The 20,845-nt window shown below is 39.7% G+C and overlaps 1 protein-coding gene across 4 annotated transcripts; it reads left to right on the forward strand.

The window, feature by feature from the left end:
• The first annotated feature begins 1,097 nt into the window (after positions 1-1,097).
• On the forward strand, positions 1,098-19,952 carry slc71a2a (solute carrier family 71 member 2a). Of its 4 annotated transcripts, none has more exons than XM_085278903.1 (12): positions 1,098-6,918; positions 7,447-7,545; positions 10,051-10,113; positions 10,375-10,502; positions 10,959-11,073; positions 11,262-11,480; positions 13,399-13,512; positions 14,745-14,816; positions 15,115-15,227; positions 15,365-15,462; positions 15,613-15,776; positions 16,704-19,952. In XM_085278903.1, the coding sequence occupies exons 2-12, from the start codon at positions 7,537-7,539 to the stop codon at positions 16,974-16,976; spliced, it is 1,368 nt and encodes a 455-aa protein (XP_085135029.1). In that variant the 5' UTR covers positions 1,098-6,918; positions 7,447-7,536; the 3' UTR covers positions 16,977-19,952. The 4 variants fall into 4 exon arrangements, with proteins under 4 accessions (XP_085135029.1, XP_085135027.1, XP_085135028.1 ...); XM_085278901.1 differs by having other exon boundaries at positions 1,098-1,400; positions 6,774-7,545; XM_085278902.1 differs by having other exon boundaries at positions 1,098-1,400.
• The last annotated feature ends 893 nt before the right edge of the window (positions 19,953-20,845 follow it).

Here is a 20,845-nt window from a genome sequence, read left to right on the forward strand (position 1 = left end):
TTTATTGTTCTAACAATATATTTTTCATGTTAGTGCAATATACCTTTCATGTTTGAACAATATCACGTTATTGATATTGTTCAAACATATATTGTTCAAACGTACAATATTATATTGTACGTTCGTACAATATAATATTTATATTGTACGAACGTGATAATTATGTATATTGTAATAATGTTGTTAGAACAATATACTTTTCACGTTATAACGTGATATAGCTCTATTTTTCTTTTGCCTGGGTGGCAGCTCTACGCATCCGTACTACGCTTCCGTATTCCATGAAAAGAGTTGGATGGACATTGCTGCTCAATTGCAGCTGCCTGGTCAATGTGTTTCATTAGTAATTTAGCAAAGTTGATGGTGGTGGTGTGTGTCTGTGTGAGTGAAAGACAGAGAGGGAGAGCGAGAGACAGATTTTGTATGATAAGCTTCATGTTATGGACGCACAGTTTGAGCACTCAAGTCGCATCAGAGCATCAGGCCGTATAGTGCGAGACCCTGCATCGTGACCTTTGAACTTCTAACCCCTGAGATTCAATTGTACAGTTTGAGCAGGAGCTGAATAACGCGACTGAAAAAAAAATCGCATGCCATGTTTTCATGTGTTTCTTTCCGTGTGTCCGCTACTTTGAAACGCTTGGCCCGCTCTGCCTTCCACAGTTTCAAACTGGTCATGTGACTGCATGGCCACATCTGATTGGTAAAAGAGTTACTGGAAACTCCACTGGCGGATGTTATCTAATGTGTTAAACGAATTCTTTTTTAAAAAGTAACGAGTTGAATTTTGCAAATGTAGTGGAGTAAAAGTATTGTTTCTCCTTCACAAATTTACTCAAGTAAAAGTAAAAAGTATTGTGCAAAAAAGGTACTTTAAAAGTAACTTTTTTTCAAAAACTTACTCAAGTAAATGTAACTCAGTAAATGTAACTCGTTACTACCCACCTCTGCCGTTTAGGCTCCAAAATGCGAACTTTATGACATTACAGTGAGGGCTCAATCTTTTATATACAGTCTATGGAATGACGTGACTATGTTCGGCTTTTATTGTGAAAAGAGCACCAGCCGGAAGTCCTCTGGGTGTTGAGTGTCAGTGACGTCGTCTCCGAGCTGCTGCGGACGTTTCGGTGCTGAAGAGAACGGAGGATCCAGAGAAAGAGGTGCTGTGGATATTACCGGTCACCGTTTCTGTAATCGTTATCCTCCGTTAGCTCGGTTTTAGCTTCTGCGTGGGGACTCATTAAGTAGACACCCTGGAAGCGCCCGGAGAACCGCGGATATCCACGCGGCACGGATGCTTCGTGACTCGCGGCAGGTGCGAAGAGACGTCGGGAGAACCGGCGGCAGCCACCGGCCGAGTGCTGTTGGTCAAGAAGATCATCATGAAGGACGGAGCTGGGGTGGGTGCACGACCCGCCATTTTTACTCGTATTTTATTGCTCATTTATAAACGCACAGCTCTGTTTGTCCAGCAGGTGTTTTTAGATATTGATAATCAATGACAATAAATGACGTGTGTATTCAGTCCAGTTCAATCACCCACGCAACCATAATAATACTCAAGTCTCAGCAAATAAATAAACAATTAAAGGGCTGTATGTTTATGACATAACAGGGAATTAAACACATGACGTAAGGCTGGTTTATCAAATCAGTGCAGCTTTAAAAAGAAGATTGTTTTTAGTGTTTTTCACAGCAAAATGCCAAGAAAACGTGGAAATTTCTGCTTAAATCATTTATACTTTACTGTGTTTACTGTTCAAATGATTAAAAACCTAAAACGTAACAAATCTAAAAGGGGAAAAGGCAAAAATGGGATGTTTGAGTAGTGACAGTGTTGTTATTTTAAAAATAATAATAGCAATAATAATATTAATAATAATAATCAGCCGTGACAGAGCAGGTCTGGTCCAAAATGGCTGGAGGTGAGTGCACAGTAACGGGGAGAGGACAGGGCAGGTTTAATGTGGCACACAGACGGCTGCAGCTTAGTGCATGCTGCTGTGGTCAGGACGGATCCATCAGCTGTTACATAACAGCTCCATGCGTGAAATTCACCCGGGGAGGGCGCACACTGCAGACTCATCGCTCCGCAGCCTCAGCGTCCATTTTAACATCCCTCATGAAGACGAGTCAGACATTTACAGAAGCTGAAGACCCCCACCATAGCCACCAGTGATTGTGATGCAAGTGTGAACAATTTTCTGAGATTTACTGCTTTTCTTCCTCGGTGAAATGAATATCTTCAGATTTAGTAGGGAAAGAAGATATCTGGGAGAAATCTGATGAGAAGATTTAAGACAATAATAAACCAGGAATAAAACAGCAGTAGTATTGTTTGGTGCATAAATACATCACCTGTGATGGACAGCACATTCACTGTTTTCTGATATTTTCCTGGCCAGGTGATTAAAGTTTAATCAATGGGAATAATTGTTTGAAGTATGGTGATCAAGGTGTGCCAAAATTAAGAGTACTGAGAGGCCAGAAGGACCTCTGCCTTAAAGGGAAAAAGCATCTGCCTTCACAGATATTTCAGACTACAATTTGTTTGTTACTATTTATCTCAAGCAAACAAAGCGATCCTCATAAATATGTTTCTTAGTGGTTTATCACCAAAGTGTCTCTGAACACAAACAATAATAGACAATAATAAATGAGTTTAATTTAAACTGGTACCATTAAGTGGAAATAATCTTTTTGGATTTAAGCTTTTCGCTTGAATGCGTCACCTATAATTGACAGTATAATTTTCCACTATTTTTTCATATTTAACAAGCTGAATGATTAAATTGCTTCTCAGTGGAAATCACTGAAACGACTAAATGTATGTGGTGCACAAGATTAGCTAAGATTGCTTCATTAAAGGGTTGTTTCAAATGACGGTTTTGTCATGAGAGAAAATTTGTTGTTAGTTTATTGGGGTTTTTTGTTGTTTATTCCAGAGTGAGACAAAGAAGTCTTTGTTATAATTAATAACTGTCGTAATCCTAACCTTGTTAATAATCGGTATCTTTGAATAATCACTATCAAGTTCATTAAGTTGAATCCAAGATATGTGGTACAAAATACGAATATTTTTTTCCTATAAGCTGACAGCAGTCAACATAGCCAATTTTTAGCCAATAAAGCTGCACATCCCTGCTGCCTTACTCAAAAAAAAAAAAAAAATTAAATTGCTGAGTCCAAAGGTGAAACCACTGACATCAACGGGAGCAGTTGTGGGAGACCTAACTCAAAGAAATTCCCAAGTTTTGGAGAGATGGAGCAAACAGAGTCAGTCCTCTATGATTTTCTTTTCACAAAAATGACCCCGAGACCTTCTAGAAACAAGTCTTGCAAATCGGCTGCCATCTTCAATTGCCTCAGGGCACCTATTTATTTAGTTATTTTAAGTCATTGTCTAAGTCAGTGGTTCCCAAACTTTTTTTGAAAAAATGATCGCGGGTACACCTACACGGGTATTTTTGAAAACGCAGCTGTTTCTATGCGTTTGGGCCTTTCGTCCACACGTAAACGGCGTTTTCGAATCACCGAAAATTGAGATTGTTTAAAACTCAGTTTTTGCGTTTACGTCTGTATTACATGACGAGGAATACAGAGTTCGTCAAAGGTATGTGCCTTTTTTCACGTCATGCTGTGCGCCACGTTATTGTTTACATGAGATGAATGGCAGATAGAGACAACATACAACAATCTGACTATCTTCAGGTTTTACACACTTACATATACACACAGATTTACTGGTCCTCCATTTAGAAAGGCAGAGGCGTCACGGTGTGATTATTTTACATGTAGTTGTTTTTTCCTGTGTAATAATATTCAACATTGCTATCAATACATTTTTCAAAAAATGTCTCTCTGTGCAAAATGGGTTTAAAAACATAAACAGCTGTTGGATAATGTTTGTCTGTGATTTGAACCAGGGGAACAAATCGTGGCAGGATCAGCCTGATATTATTTGTATCTCACTGTAACTTTCCTGTATAAAGAGCTAACATCTCCAAAATGTCAGGAGTAGTTAGTCATTACAACAAGTGTTTGTGAACTAAAAATCAAGAATGTGGGATACTGTTTGTCTGTGATTTGGAGAGCCCAGCGCTGCTCCCGATGTGTTTTGTTTTTTTTTGTTTTTTCCTTTCATACCGCACTCCCCCCCCACAATATTGGCTGTGCATCCCCCCACACTTTCGGAGCCTCTGGTCTACGTGAACTCAAATTTGATTGGTTAGGACACTTGTCTACTTATTTACTTACATATTTTGCGGAATTTGCCCCAAGTTAAGATTAAGTTATATTAAGTTATATTTCTGCCACTATTTTTGCTGTAGCAAATTTTCATAGTGGTTTCAGTTTTGGATTATTTGAAGTGTCATGTTTGTCACTTAAAATGTCTGCAAAATACCCAGCCTAATATTGAACTGATTTTATGCTAGTGCAAGCATTAGGTAACACATTCCTGGGGAACATACAAAATGCATCTATCATTTGCTACAATTACAATTAAATGGAAAACTAAATTGGTAAGAGGCTTAAATTGAACTTGCAAGAAAAACAAGTGAGGAGGTGAAGTGACATTAAACATGTGGTAACTATAGTGTAAAGCATATGTAGCTTTATGATCTGTTTCTCTCTGAAAGTGACCAAAATCTACCAAAAGAACATCTTGTTCTATTAAAAACTTAAAACTAGCCACTAAGACCATGAGGTCATCAGCAAAGTAACTGTTAGAGCACTTTGCTAACTAGTCGTTAGAGCAAACAATACAGCAGACAATATGACAAAGGACAAAAAGAAACTGATGCTTACATATTCACAGGACACACTGGGGCTAATCAAGGGAAGGGGAAACACCTGGAAGACAGCTGAAACGAATCAATGATAACAGAGGAAGTAAAACTAAATACAAAAGATAAAGACTACCAAAATAAAAGAGGAACACCTAACACAGTGACAGAGCTTAACAATAAGATATGGGGGAAACAGGAGAGGCGGGAATTAAATTTTATATTTAACTTAAATCACAGCAGGAACTAGATAAACAAAGGTAGCAAGACTAAAAGAGACCAATAGCTTTTTTAGTAATGGGTTGTTTGTTAATGTGGTCAGCAAATGCAGTTTAAAAGCGTCACTTAATATTTAATTGTAGCGAAAGGTGAAAGCATGGTTGTACGGTACATAGTTAATGCATGTCTAGTAGAAACTGCCTGTAAATGCCTTTAGGACAACAGCACTAGTGGCAGCTTTGCAGCTCTGCAGCTCATCTGGGTACATGCATTACAACCTCTCTAGTAAATCTGTAAAAACACAGCCCCACTGTGTAACGCTCAGGTAGGTGGTTAAGTGCGTTGTGTAATAATATAGCATTATGGAGTAAATGTGCTTTGGCTTCAGCAGAGATCTTTCTGCAAAGCCTCAAACTAAACCTTTTATCACTTCAGGATGCTGACAAAGTCCAGGCAAGTCCAAAAAGCTGGGCTCAGCATTAGCTTCATATTTAGTTACTGTTTGATCATTTATTGTCTATTTACCATAGACAATTTATGGTTTGTGTCATGCAGAATTTACCATAAAATCATAAAATATTTTTGCTCAATTTTCTCCAAGCCTTCTTCTATTTCTCTCTATAAAAATCCAGTTGAACCATTCAGCTCCAGCTGCCCTCAGATGGTGATATATGACAACTTTTCTGACATGTTCTAATCTCATTATTTATACTTTTCATTCATTTCTGTTTATAATTTTTTTAAACACAAATTGTACAAACATTACATTTATGTAGACAATTGTCTCCTGTTAGTACTTAAAATTTTTTTTATTTGTTTCAATAATACTATAAAAAATAAAAGAATTATTAAATGAGTTATGTATTTAGGGTATTCTAGTATGATTTTAACACCGTAATATAAATGAAATACAACAACATTTAAATAAACATAACACATGGGGGATATTAGTTTTATAGTTTTGTAATATTTCCAATATTTTGTGCACAAACACTAAAAAGACAAATAACCATGATGTACATGTTAGTGTGGTAATTAGAAGTATTTATTTCCCACAACACCTGCCACACAAATTGGCTAATTCCTGCAAAAAACAAACAAACAAAAGTTATTACCCATAATTTTAAATTATGCAAATATAATTTCTTAATCGTGTCATTTTATGGAGTCACTAAAGAAGAATGTTGTATTTGGTCGTACAGGAATCTTTTCCACATCACTCCTGCTCTTGTGAAAATTATTTGTACAGAAGGACAGCCAAGAGTAACACATAATCTATGTGGTTCTAATGTGTGCTAGTGAAACCTGCTTTTAGTCAAACTAAATATAGAAAATGGTCCAATTTGCCACCTAAATCCTGTGTATCTGTGTCAGCCGGCTGGTAATCACTTCATGTGCTGTGCTCCAGTTTTAATACTCGCTGTGTTTTAATCATCTTTAAAACGTGTTAGAAAATGGGTTCAGTTGAGACTGCAGTTTTACCTGTCTGCCATAAAAAGTGTCTTATTTAACCCTATGTGTTTATCCCTTCCAAAAAACCATTACCTCGGTTTATGCTTCTAAAACACTGAAATCCAGTTAAAAACAAATGTAAATCTTGCCTCACACCAAGTCTGGTTCATAGTCACGCTGGTCCAAGCTTTAACGACAACAATGATGATTTGCTTTTCATGCTTCTGGCCATGCAGCCTTGGCGAAGCGAGAAGAAAATGGCCGCGGCTGGTACTGTGTTTGAGGAAGGATTGTAACGCTGTTATTTGTTTGCAGGAACGCAAAATCTTTGGTTCGTATGAGTGCGACGAAGATTCGTTTGTGTTCCAGTGGTTCACCTTTATCTGGTGGCATTTGTTGTAATGGTGGCCTCAACCTGTGGTGATGGCTCACATAATTCGCTAAATAAGAGGGGTACCAGGTAGGTGGAGAAAAGATGACAATCGTAGGCTGCTGTCTCTCACCGGCATGTTGCAACCTTATTAAGTAGACACGGATTTATTAGTAAAACCTAATTTTGGAAGACACGAGAATCATTTTTTTATCATGTGACGTTTTAGCTCTGGAACGCAAGAAGAAACAAAAGATTTTCCATGAATTTTTGCAAATATTTTGCACATAAATTCTGACTTGGTGTGTCAATAATTTCAGTATTCACTGGCAAATCCTAGATGTCAGACCCTAGGGGACAATGTTGGAAACAGTCCCCGCTCTCAACAACATTACCATGTGATGATGATAATGTCATGTTGAGACAAAAAATGGCAGGTAACCAGCGTCTGTCTGTGAAAGTTGACTTTTTGTACCAAAAAACACAAAATAAGGGCCTGGAACGAAGGGAAACCATTAAAACTCAATGGATGATTGTTTAAAGTCCTGCTGAAATACCACCTTAAAATCCATTCATGATCATATGACACATGTCTGTGTTGTTTCTCTTTCGTTTCAGCTCCAGCAGGGCATTGGCAGGCCCAGCGTGTATCATGCCGTGGTGGTGATCTTCCTGGAGTTTTTCTCCTGGGGTTTACTCACCACACCCATGCTCACTGTGAGTAACACCGATTGGTTTTTACATTAACATCTATATAGCTACCCCGGTTCATTCAAAGCCTCCGTGTGAATAAGACCGAACAAGAAATGAAAATTAGTCATGCTGTGTAGGCAGCATTATTGCAGAGATGATGTCAGTGTCCTTTTCACTGTTAGTCCGTTTTTCCAGGTCTGCTTTGCATTTTACAATGGATTTAGCACTTACTGAATTAAGACTGAGCTATATTGTTTATAGTTAGAAGAAGATGTTGAAAAATCTATATTATTGGATTGTCCTTCTCAAATCTGACTGGCACTATATGGCTATTTTACATCAATATGGGACAAAACCCCTATTACAACCAAAATGAACCCTTTGGTAGTAATCCAGTCTTTATTCTGTTCTCTGGAAGAGGGTTTGGTTTTGTGAATGTAGGTTTGTCAAAATGTAAAGCATTAGAAAAAGTAGTGATTTTGTATTAACAAATCTCATCTACATGCATTTGAAAGCATTAAAATAATACAAATCTAAATATGGTAAAAGAATATCAGAGTAATTTTATGTGTTTTGATTATGTGTGTTTCCCAGTCCTAGACCATAAATATTTTCAGTGGAGATCTCCACTGAGTCTTTCTTTAAGTTTGGGACTAGACTTAAACCTTAATCTGGGAAATTTGGCTGTGATTGTTTGTAAGATCAGCAGGTGTATCTTAGTCCTTTGTGTTCCAAAGTACATAAATAGCATATATGTTGCAGATCAAGATGAGTTAAATTTTAAACTTTGGAAATTAAATATGTATTTATTTTTTTTTAGTATTTATTTATTTATTGTCATTGTCAAGAACAATGAAATTGCGTTTGGGGCTTCCATACAACCCAAAAAAAAGAAGAAAATAATAAATACCCCTTAAAACCCAAGTGTACATATTTAACCCAGTGTGACTCCAGTGCAATAAGACAATCCTTAGCAATAATGTTCGTAGAAATTCAGACAAAGACCTGAGAAACATGACAAAATACAACAATGCAACCCATTCAATATTATTGTACTGTGAGATATGATATCAGATATGATAGTTATCTATTTAAGAAAGAGGGGGGGGGGGGCAGGAGGGGGAAGAGAATAAAGATGTGATGCACCAATGCAGACCAGTTCATTGCTATTAAGAAGTTGGATATGGTTATTGTCCGTGAGAGGGGGGCAGAGAGTTCAGGAGCCTCACAGCCTGTGGATACAGGCTGTTGGCCAGTCTGGATGTTCTGGCCTGTATAGACCTGTACCTTCTCCCTGAGGGCAGCAGATGGAAAAGGTGGCGCGCAGGGTGATGTTGGTCCCGCAGGATACTGTGCACCCTCCTCAGACAGCGAGTGGGGAAGATATTACTGATCTCTGGCAGACTTGTTCCAATAATTCTGCCAGCTTCTTTCACCACCCGCTGGAGTGCTTGCTGATCGGCCTTGGTGCAGCTGGGGAACCACACTAGAAATCCATACGTCAGAACGCTGCTGATGGCACAGTTGTAGAAGTTCAACATCAGAGATCTGGGAATGTGTGCGCTCCGCAGACTCCTCAGGTAGTAGAGGCGCTGTTGGGCCTTCCGTGCAACTGAGGTGATATGGTTGCCCCAGGACAGGTCCTCGGTCACAGTTACCACCAAGAATTTAAAACTGCTCACCCTCTCCACCGCCTCACTGCCAATGAAGAGAGGCAGATGGTTGTTATGGCCCCTCTTCCGGAAATCTACAATGATCTCCTTGGTCTTTTTGGTGTTTAAGACCAAGTTATTGTCGTGGCACCATGACTCTAGTTGTTGCGCCTCTGTCCTATAGTTTGTCTCATCATTGTTGGATATAAGTCCGAGCACTGTAGTGTCATCTGCAAACTTAACAATGAGATTGGACGCGCAGGAGGAAATACAGTCATGGGTGAAGAGAGTGTATAGCAGAGGGCTCAGAACACACCCCTGAGGGGCACCGGTGTTGACCACAAGGGTGGAAGAGGTGTTCTTACCCACTCTGACACTCTGTCTACGGTTAGTGAGGAAGTCCACAATCCAGTTGCACAGAGAGGAGTTAAGTCCCAGTTGGTGGAGTTTGGGACGGAGTTTGTATGGCCGGATGGTATTAAAAGCCGAGCTGTAGTCTACAAAGAGGAGCCGTGCATAGGTGTTCCTGTGTTCCAAGTGCTTCAGTAATGTGTGCAGCACTGTGGCGATCGCATCCTCAGTTGACCGGTTCTCCCTGTATGCAAACTGGTGCGAGTCCAGGGATGTCAGAGTGTGAATGAAGTATAGATCATAAGATGTAATTTGAGGGGTTAAAAAAAACCTTTGCATTAACCAATGAGAAATTACTGTTATTTTTATACACAGCCTTATTTCCAGTGGCTTGATTGTTTTATTTTTAATAGTTTTTAATGAAAAATTGTGAAAGTTGTCCAAGACTTTCCAGCTCTAACTGCATACATTCTGTACCTTGCTTCATACTGTTTCATCCGTGATGGTGTTGTATCTTTTTTCTTAGGTTTTGCATGAAACATTTCCCCAGCACACATTCCTGATGAATGGACTCATTCAGGGCGTGAAGGTAAGAAACTCAACTTTTCCATTTTGTGACTCATTCTGTTGATGCTATACAGATTAAACGGGTGTAACAGTGATTTAGGAAAATAGCTACAATGAAATGGGTCATTTTTGAACGATATCTAGACTTTAGGCGTGATAAGTAATAATGACAGAAAACCGTCATGAATAAAAGATGAATCAAGCATGGCATGACCACACAGATATATTTCACTGTTGCTGAAACTTTTTTAAACAGTTTTTATCATTGACTCCACCTTTCTAGGGTCTGCTGTCATTCATGTCTGCGCCTCTGATTGGTGCGTTGTCAGATGTATGGGGCAGGCGGTCCTTCCTTTTGGTCACCGTCTTCTTCACCTGTGCTCCAATCCCTCTGATGAGGCTCAGCCCCTGGTAGGACTCTAATATTCTCTGTTGCAACAATATTATGACTAAAAAAGGTTACATCGGAAAGTATGGCTAGCATTTACCTTCTGAGCTAACACAAATTAATAGTTGAAATAGCAAGATTTCAAGCAATTGAAATGTGAGTTAGAATCTTAAGTAACATTGTTGATTAAACTGAGACACAAAGAGTTCAAACTAGTTGATATTGAGTTTAAAATGTGTACAGCATTATGCAGTTGAACATAAACAGTGTTGCTGGGCAGTTACATCAGATGTAAAAGGTTAGGAACTGCTGCTCTAATGGATCCGACCTGAGTGAAATAGTCAATCTTTTAATGAAATATTTCAGTGTGCCTGTCAAAAATCAATTCACTGCTGGATTTCAGTCAATTAGAGAGTCAGAGAAGTTTAAATTCTCGTATCAGTCTTCTTGAAACTGAATCTATTTTTCACTTCCTCCAGGTGGTACTTCGCCATGATCTCCATGTCTGGAGCTTTCTCCGTGACTTTCTCAGTCATCTTCGCCTACGTTGCCGATGTTACGGATGAGAGAGAGAGGAGTACAGCCTATGGTCTGGTAAGGAGTCCTAATGTACACCCCTAAAATCAAACAGTGCATCAGGCAGACAGACTGTTGATGGTATTGAATTCCTGAAACTGAATCTTACACGAAAAGAAACTGACAGATCAGCTTAATCTGTGTGCAGACATGACTCAGGACAGAAAAATACCTGAGCTGTGCTCTATTGAAATTCATCCCTTCAGGTGTCAGCCACCTTTGCAGCCAGCCTGGTGACGAGCCCGGCCATCGGAGCGTACCTTTCTGCCTGGTACGGGGACAATCTGGTGGTTCTGGTGGCCACGCTGATCGCTCTGGCTGACATCTGCTTCATCCTGCTGGCCGTGCCCGAGTCTTTGCCTGACAAGATGAGGCTCAGCAGCTGGGGGACGCCCATTTCCTGGGAGCAGGCCGACCCATTTGCTGTCAGTAACTAATCGTTTACAGAACCATATTTGATTAGCTGGTTAAATAATGAGCTCAAATCAGATTACTCTGGTTAGGGGTGGGCGATAAAAACTATATACGATAGAAATGATATAAATTTGGCCAACGATCGAGATTTTGACTATACCGCTCTACCGTGATAGCGCATGTTGATGATGTCATCAAGCTGCGCCTGTTTTGGTCGAAAGCATCGCAGCAGCTACAACCATTATCCTCTGCAAATTATGGCGAGCGACAGTCATAGCAAAGAGATGAAGCACTTTTGAAATATGGGGAAAGCCAAAAACTGCGCTTCCTCCACTTCTGTAACATTGATTGATTAATGTTGAATTCTCTCGCAGCTGCTCTATTCCCATGTTGTTGCAGTATATTAATGACAAACCTCGTATTGTGGATGAATAATCTCAGTTATTCTCCTGACTGAAGTTTGGCCCGTGTATAGCATCCTGCTATGCGATTGCATTTCGTTAGCTTCATAGCATAATTGCCTAAGTCATTTGACTAAGTCAATGACTTAGGCACTTATGCTATGAAGCTAACGATTTGTCCCTGACCACCAGAATCCCTCACGTTAACTTTTATGGAGTGGAAAAAAAAGTTGGCGTTCATCCTCCAGCTTCACTGTGCTAATGTTATGCTAACATAGCTGTGTCGCTAGCAATCACGTAGCACAACATTATATACCAGGTAGTCCAACTTCAGTAACCCTGCAAACGCCACTGCTGTTTCGTTTTCTGTCTTCACTTATGTTGGAAGTGGTAGCAGAGCTGTACGTTTTAATTCGTTTCAAAAATCTCTCAGTCAGAACATGGTCTGTTATGTTTAAGTGGTACTAATAATAATAATAATAATAATGGATACTTTATTGATCCCCATGGGGAAATTACTTGTTTTTCTCTGCATTTGACCCATTCACTCAGTGAAGCAGTGGGCAGCCCACTAAGCAGGCGCCCGGGGAGCAGTGTGTAGGGACGGTACCTTGCTCAGGGGTACCTCAGGGTAGCCGTTAAGTGGATTCGAACCGCCGACCTTCCGATACTAGCGAGCTAACTTCCTGTTAACTTAACCTGCTAACTCCATTAAATTTAATAAATCTGTTTTCATGGATGCCTGGATGTTAAACTCAATTGTTACACCTGGAAAAGCAGCAACGTTGATGATTTTATTAAAGATGAAAGAATTTAGACCGTTTTTAACTCTGTTCGTTTGACTTTGGGATCTGAACAGGACGGAGTTTTTGACCCAGATTACTCCGAAGCTCTTCACTATGGCAGCCGTAATGCTCTGACCATCCATCAAGCAGTGCAGCTTACCAAAGTTGTACTAAAACATTTTTTAACAGATTTCTGCACGCCCAAATCGGTTCGAGGTCAGTAACCACAACCAGAATTCATACATAAGGCACACTCTCGATTTTTGAGAAAATTAAAGGATTTTAAGTGTGCCTTATAGTGTGGAAAATACGTTATACAGAAGAAAAGAATATATCGCGATATATATCGTTACTGCACGTGCTTCAAATTATACCGTGATATGGATTTTAGGCCATATCGCCCAGCCCTAAGTCATAGTGTATTTTGTAGTTGCATGAAGCCTTTCCTCAGTGATTTGACTCTCTTCTCTGTTTTCGGACACAGTATGTAAATGTTCCTCAACGCAGTAACTTTATTTTAATAATTTAATGATGCTATAACATTATATAATGCATGACAGCTCATTTCTGTTAGGGGGGGGGAATAAAGAGAAATGAGATGCAAGTCATTTGCACGTCAGAACCTGTAACATTGACCCTTTGAATCCCAGACACTAACTGAAGACTAACTGATCATCTGACAGCCTCGGTGTTGTATTTCCTGTCTCTCTCTCCCTCTCTCTTTCTTTATCTCTCTCCTTCAGTCTCTGAGGAAGGTGGGCCAGGACTCCACAGTCTTACTGATCTGTATCACCGTGTTCCTGTCTTACCTACCTGAGGCCGGACAGTACTCCAGTTTTTTCCTTTACCTGAGACAGGTGAGCCACCTGACGCACTCATTTTCCAAGAATATTAGCGTCAATGCTGGTATTGATGTTGTTAAGAATACTATTACCACGAATCTACCAACAGTCACACAGCAGACAGGGTCATTAGCTGTAGCGTGAAACACTTAAGCCACGGATCACATTGCTGCATCGACGGTCAACCATTCTTTTGTGTCTGTCTTTACATTAAATCTTCCTCATTCTGAAATATGTGTGTAAAAATGTTCTTACCTGCACAAAAAATAAGTATATGTGCAAAGTAACTGACAGATTCATAAACCTTTCACAGGCCATTTTTGTTTATTCTACCGTGCATATATTAGTGAATTATTTGAAATCAGTGAACTCGTGGAAACTCGATGTGCAATCTGCACACTTACATGTCTCTTCACATTGAGACATGTTTACCTTGAGGTGAAATTGAGAAAGAGGTGGCGATATAAGACAGAAGACCACACGCTGAGCTAAAAAACCAGGAGAAAATCTGACTGAATAAACTGGAACAATAGTGTCCGAGGAGGATGCCAGAATAGGCGCAACTGATCTGTTAGAAATTCACTGAAATCTGACTATAAGTGATGATATCCAGCAAGGATGGAAGTTTTTAATGAATGAAGAAGATAGGATTGGATAACGCCTGTAAGAATAGGTTTTCTTTATGTATATTTTATGTCTTATTTTATGCATTTAATTCTAATTCTGAGACTTTATGGCTTATGGTGTTTTGGAAAATTGTAAATGACCAAACTGCAAAAATAATCATAATCATTATAAGCAGTAGTTAGTTGAATGTTGTGTGAATTAATTTTCTAAGTCAGCTAGACCTTCATGTTCTGAGGGAGTCATAAATGAATTCATAGAGTACAAACAAATTTAGGTAAGACAAAATTAACGAATCATAGATTTGTGGGCCTAGATCAGGGCCTTTGCAATTTCCTCTGTACATAAATATTTACTTTTCAACTGAACATTGCAATGTTAGTTTTTATGCAGATGATATCATCTTATTTATTAAGTGGAGCTCTTGGCAGGGCATGAAGCTGCAACTCTTTTGATGTGTGAATACCTGCTTACTTTGATCTTAACTATATGTTCAGAATTAATTCACTACCCACTTGACCCATGTTGAGCTGCAATTCTCTTGTTTTATCAATTAAAAATGTGGAACAAAATTATGTTGTCTTATATAGTATCAATAAAAATTATTTCTTGTCTCTTTCCAGGTCATAAACTTCTCCTCAACGACCCTCGCTGTTTTTATAGGAGTTGTGGGCATTCTGTCCATTGTAGCTCAGGTAACCAACACGTTAGAGGCTATTTATTACTCCTTTTAAATATAAGCCTATTTTACACACACATTAGGATATAATTGAAAAAAATCGCTGTTTTATTTTAGTTTCCATAAACAAGAAGAACAACTCACCCTCATAAGCAGTGCATCAGTAAATATTTAGGCTGATAGTTAACATACACACTTGGGTGACTTGTTCTCTGTCAACTTTATACTTACACTGCTTATTACGATAAGAGATGTTAATAAATTCTAGTGAACTGTTAAATAATTGTAAATTCTCGTCTCCTCTTTGCCCACAGACTCTCTTCCTCACTCTGCTGATGAGAACTCTGGGTACTAAAAACACTGTTCTGTTAGGTTTGGGCTTCCAGATCCTTCAGCTGGCCTGGTACGGCTTTGGATCAGAGCCATGGTGAGAGTTGCTGAGTGTGTGCTTGTGTAGCAGGCAATTATTTACACTACATTTTGGTATTTGCTTTAAGTTCCAACTCACAAAAAGACCAGATATGCACATCTTTAACCAAGTATAAATATGTATATTTGCAACAGGATGATGTGGGCTGCTGGTGCTGTAGCAGCGATGTCCTCCATCACCTTCCCAGCAGTTTCTGCTTTGGTGTCACAGTCTGCTGATCCCGATAAACAAGGTGACAAATAAAATCTGTCCTCTCTCACTTCAGTAGGTCACTGTTGTGTAATAGATGTTTCAGATTGTGGTTTTTGTTACTTAACCAGGAAGTAAAATAACTCTTGCATTGCTGCGCCTTCATGACCTTTCTTCTTCCGCCCTGTTGCAGGCGTGGTGCAGGGGATGATCACAGGCATCAGAGGTCTGTGTAACGGCCTCGGCCCAGCTCTGTATGGATTCATCTTCTTTCTCTTCAACGTCGAGTTTAATTCCATGGACCCCATCCAGGGAGACTACAACATCGACCCCCTGCCACTGGACAGTCCCACTGAGGTACAGCATGCACTCCAATCCTGACAGTAATGCCTCTTTTTCGCTAGTGCCTACTTACTTCTAGTGACTAGTGACTTCTGGAAAAAAAATTCAAAACCAGCATTTTTGAAAAAAACAGCATTGTGGTCCCTGAGTCTGACAAAAAGCCATAGACAGAGCAACAGGTACACCATCTCCTCGACATTCTCTATTGTTGTCACCAAAACTGGGAACAGTCAAGTCAAGTAGGTACTACTGGAGAAGCCTGTCACTTTTGGAACAGTTATGGCTTCCAGGTCTGTGCTGTAGTGCCTTAAATCAGCATTATCTTTAGTAGCCAGCAGGGTGAGCCTTATATGGTCCCAATAAGAAGTCTGACTGCAAAGAAGCCAATGAGAAAATGACCTTACTCATCTTATAAAGTTGGGGCTTTAAAACTGGGATGTGGTCACCTTCAACATTCACAGGAAAAGTGCGGGATGAAGGAACTTAATTCCATACAGCCATTTGAAATAAATAAAGACATTTTCTTCCTATTGAACCTTTATTTAGGTTCCGGTGATGTCATGGAGTCATTGATTGTTTTTAGATGTGTTTTCCACAACAATTTAAAAGTAACACAAGCCAAGGAGAAGTCTTAAGGGCTGTAAACTGAATATGCCAGAAACTGCAGTTCCTCTAATGGCCACTTGAGGCGGCTTGCAAAATGCAACTTTACAGCAAAAGTAAACAAGTTTACAGTCTGCTACAGAGAAGTGGTTTTGGTCTGTAAGGATAGTGTCTCACTTCATACCAATTTTACAGTGATTTTTATTTTTTTTGTAATTCACACGATTGGCTATTTTAGGCTTAAAATTAGCAGGTGACTCCATCCTCATGTCAGTAATTAACTGCACTTAAATGTGCTTTGTTGTTGAAATTAGCTTTATTTTTCTCCCTTTCTCCTAGCGAGCGCTAATCCCAGGCCCGCCCTTCCTGTTAGGGGCATGCACCGTGGTCATCGCTTTCCTTGTCGCTCTCTTCATCCCTGAGAAAACCTCTTGCTCCTCCTCTTCCTCCCAGCTGTCCCTCAATGACAAGCCCCACCCTGACAGTAAAGAGTCCATGTCCTCGCTGGCCGGTGTCCACATCAACACGCCGCTGCCAGGCAGCGATGAGGAGAGCCCGCCCGCAGCCTGCGACGCGGACTTTGAGCCGCTGCTGCACGACAGCATCGTTTGATGGACAGGTGGAGGGCGGGGCTAAAGGCGTGGTTTGATCGAGTGACGCTTTGTAACAAAGAACACATTTTTTTGCCGTCCGGCAGAACTAAGTGTACTTTTACTGATTGGCTGGAGGGAGCTATTTGCTGGAAGGTGGGACTAACATTTTTATTCACAGATCTGTGACATCATGTGACCAGTGAGGTAATGATTCGTCAAAGAGCTGCGGACAAGATGTCATCATGCGATCGGAGAGAGGAATCAAAGACGATTAGTTGCCTGACAGGAAACAAGAGGAGGGACCAAGTTTTGTGTAGTTTTTTGGTTTTTTTGGGGTTTTTTAATGGAGAAGGAGGCGTGGCTGGTTTAGGATCTGCCCACTTTAACAGAAAGTATATTTGAAGTTTTCACTGAAGGGTTTTTGTTTATCTTTAATCTTTAAGAAAAGGTGTTTTTACCTTTTAGCTGTATCATTCTGACGCTGTGTTTTTCTCTGGTTCTCGTACAAAAGAAACACGTCTGCATCGTATTTAAGGCAGCCAAAACATCTGTGTTGATTTATACTCTCTCTTTTTATTGTTGTTGTTGTTAAGGTTTCTTTTTTAGTTACAGGTAATGCTATTTTTTAAATTTTTTTTAATTGTACAGTATCTTACTTGCTATGAACTAAGAGTGCTAACTGAGGTGTGAATGTGACAAGCTGAGAGACGAGTCAACCACCTGAAATATCAATTTAATCTTTTTGTTTCTTTCCTTCTTTAAATGTAAACCAGAGCAAAACTAAAGCTCAGGCGATCCAAAAGATGCAGATAATTTTTTAAAAACTTTTTATTCTCAACAGAGCCTCTTCACCACATAGATTTTACCTTTATTTTTCCCACTTTAGTGTACCAGTTTGTGACTCTACCTCACAATCAACCTTGTTTTTCTTATCTTCCATCACTTGTGTTTTATTTTTTTATCTTTCAAAGTCACTTTATAAAAGTGCTGCTGGCTGCTGGCAGTGGGAACATCCTCACACGGCTGTACCTGTGGCCACCCAGTGTCTTTGCCTGTCTTCTTCTCTTCAACTGGGTGCTTTGCCTCCCTGTATTTTCATGCAAGTTTTACTTTTAACTTGCAAAAATACTGCCGACACGAGGTGTATGTGTTTCCCCTGGCAGCAGTGATAATTCCTGTGAATGAACTTATACTTGAAGCACCGGAGAGAGATTCTACAAGAGCTTTAGAGAAGATTTCCAACGTATGCTGAGGAGTTTAAAAGTGTATAAATGGCACAGAGTGTACATAGTGACTGGCTTTATGACCTTAAAATGTAAATGTACATGTGAAAGATATTATGGTTTGTATATATTGTCACTGAGCTGTGGGATTGGCTTGCTTGTTGTGGTTGTGTGGTAGCTCAGTGGGATGAGGGTGGGGTGGTTCGACTACGCAGCTTAACTGTTACACAAGACCAACAGTCATTTTTAAATTCATTCAGGTCACACGGACAACCAGTCCATTTTCTCGTTCTTACACCTGAGTATATTTACCTGCACACTAGTATCCCAATGATCAGTATTTATGTGAAACTCAAAGTTTCACCCACCAAACAGGTTTTGACTTTCTGCAAAAAAAACAACCCAAAAACACATCAGCTTTTAATTTACTCAAACTTAAAATTAACAGGAAGTACTTCCTGTTAAGAAAAGTAAAACTGACTTTTTGCCTTAACCACTGCAGACCAGTCATTCTTATGCGTAAACCCCCCCTACACACACACACACACACACACACACACACACACACACACACACACGAAGGCACAAATATTCACCCAAACAGCAGAAGTTAGGAAGAGGAGTACGACCAGTACCTGGAGTGGAGTTAAAATGGCACATTTTCTGAATCTACCAGGAAGTCCTTGCTCCTATTTTTTTTTTTTTTGTTCTGTCTCTGCTAACAATAAGCTTGTCTTCCATTTCTGGCTAATGTCCTCACCCTACAGGAGAAAGTCAGCTTATTGGGATCAAACATATTTTTTCTTAAAGCTGAAATATTTTTACATTGCAAGGATAAGTATTTTCTTCCTCTCATGGCATCGAGTGTGAAACAGATAAAACTCGCACTTTCCCGTTAAGCATATATTTGGTCATTTTTAGACCATGAAGCATCTATTTTACCTGAGCCTGTTCTACTCATTTCCAGCTCTGTATGTATTACTCTTCAACTTCAGTTTTGCATGATTCATGGGTCAAAATAGTCCCTGTTTATCTTATACGAGGCCTTTGTGCAGCTAAGTTGATCTTTTACTTTAAATCTTAGCCAAACTTATGGCTAAATCGTATTGGGAAGTCCAATCATTTTTCTTATTTTTACCAAGGTCTTTGAGCGAGCCAGCCTTTTTCTGATTGGCTTCCCCTCACTAACAAAAACTTGACCAGCACGTGGGTGGGGCTTCTATGCTGATAACCATATAAGGACCCTCTCTTTGACATCATACAGAGCGAAGAGCAGAAAAAAACATATGTACCAAACACTTAGAGCCGTTTAAAATTGCTTGTACATACAATGTTTGTACCTCAATGTTTGAGAATTTGGCTTTATTTATTCTAAACATTTGTCACTTGGAAGAACAGAAAAGCAGAATAGGTCCACCTTAATGAAATCAAATGGTGCTGGATAAAAGCTACCTTATCTGCTATTTTTTTTAGCCTTCTTCATTAAATGAACTCTAAAATTCATTTCAGGGTGACTGAGTTTCAAGTACAAACAGAGCCCAGATCCTAGCCAGGATATTAGTGTGTATGTGAACACTGAGGTTTAATTGATCCTCCACTGCATACACTCAGTTCCTTCACCAGCAGTCCAGCTGACTCTACAGTGTAAATATTGTACATGGACAGGACACGTGTACATGGGTCGTACACTGTAAATACACATTGTCTATCGTCTTGTCTGGAAGTGTACAAGCCAGTCGTTGGTTATTGGAAATAAAAGCAGTTCAACAACACTTTGTTTCTTAGTCCTTTCTCCATACTCACACCAGCTGTCATTTGTTTTCCCAAGAGCCATATAACTGCTTCTCTTTACCCCAATCAGCTGCAGCTCATCATTTTAAAATTTCTTTTTAAATGACTGGATATTTCACCCAGACCAGTGATTTAATAGATTTATTATTGTAGTCAGCTGTTATCAGAATCAGAATACTTTATTGATCCCTGGGGGAAATTATTTTTTGTTACAGTGCTCCATTTTAAACCAACATTAAGACAAGACAGACAATACGCTAACTAAGAATAGTACAATATATACATATATATACATACATACATACATAAGTCACTTATAAATAAATATTTGGAAAAGAAACATGTGTAGCTGTAGCAGCAAACAGCGTGTTAAGTGGATGCGTTGTACAGGGAGATGGCCACAGGCAGGAATGATTTCCTGTGTCGTTCAGTGGTGCTTTTCGGTAATCTCAGTCTCTCACTGAACGTGCTCCTGTGACTGACCAGCATGTCATGGAGTGGGTGGGAGGTGTTATCCAACATTGTCTTTATCTTGGACAGCATCCGCCTCTCCGACACCACCTTGAGGGAGTCCAGCTCCATCCCCACAACATTGCTGGCCTTACGGATCAGTTTATTAAATCTGTTGGCATCTGCGACCCTCAGCCTGCTCCCCCAGCATGCAACAGCATAGAGGATCGCACTGGCCACAACAGACTCATAGAAAATCCTCAGCATTTTCTGGCAGATGTTGAAGGACCTCAGTCGCCTCAAAAAATAGAGACGACTCTGGCCCTTCCTGTAAAGTGCTGTGGTGTTTTTAGCCCAGTCCAGTTTATTGTCAATGTGTACTCCAAGGTATTTATAGTCCTCCACAATGTCAACACTGACCCCC

Source organism: Mchenga conophoros, linkage group LG7 (assembly GCF_057382185.1).
Source record: "Mchenga conophoros isolate Kocher_MC1m ecotype Shallow Benthic linkage group LG7, M_conophoros_male_GT1.1, whole genome shotgun sequence".
NCBI lineage: Eukaryota > Metazoa > Chordata > Actinopteri > Cichliformes > Cichlidae > Mchenga > Mchenga conophoros.

Bases quoted from the DNA above. Each gene is read 5' to 3' on its own strand.
- slc71a2a (XM_085278900.1), top strand. From the start codon at position 7,411: ATGACACATGTCTGTGTTGTTTCTCTTTCGTTTCAGCTCCAGCAGGGC. The intron at 10,114-10,374 runs GTAAGAAACTCA...CCACCTTTCTAG, and splicing joins GACTCATTCAGGGCGTGAAG to GGTCTGCTGTCATTCATGTC. The intron at 15,463-15,612 runs GTGACAAATAAA...GCCCTGTTGCAG, and splicing joins TGCTGATCCCGATAAACAAG to GCGTGGTGCAGGGGATGATC.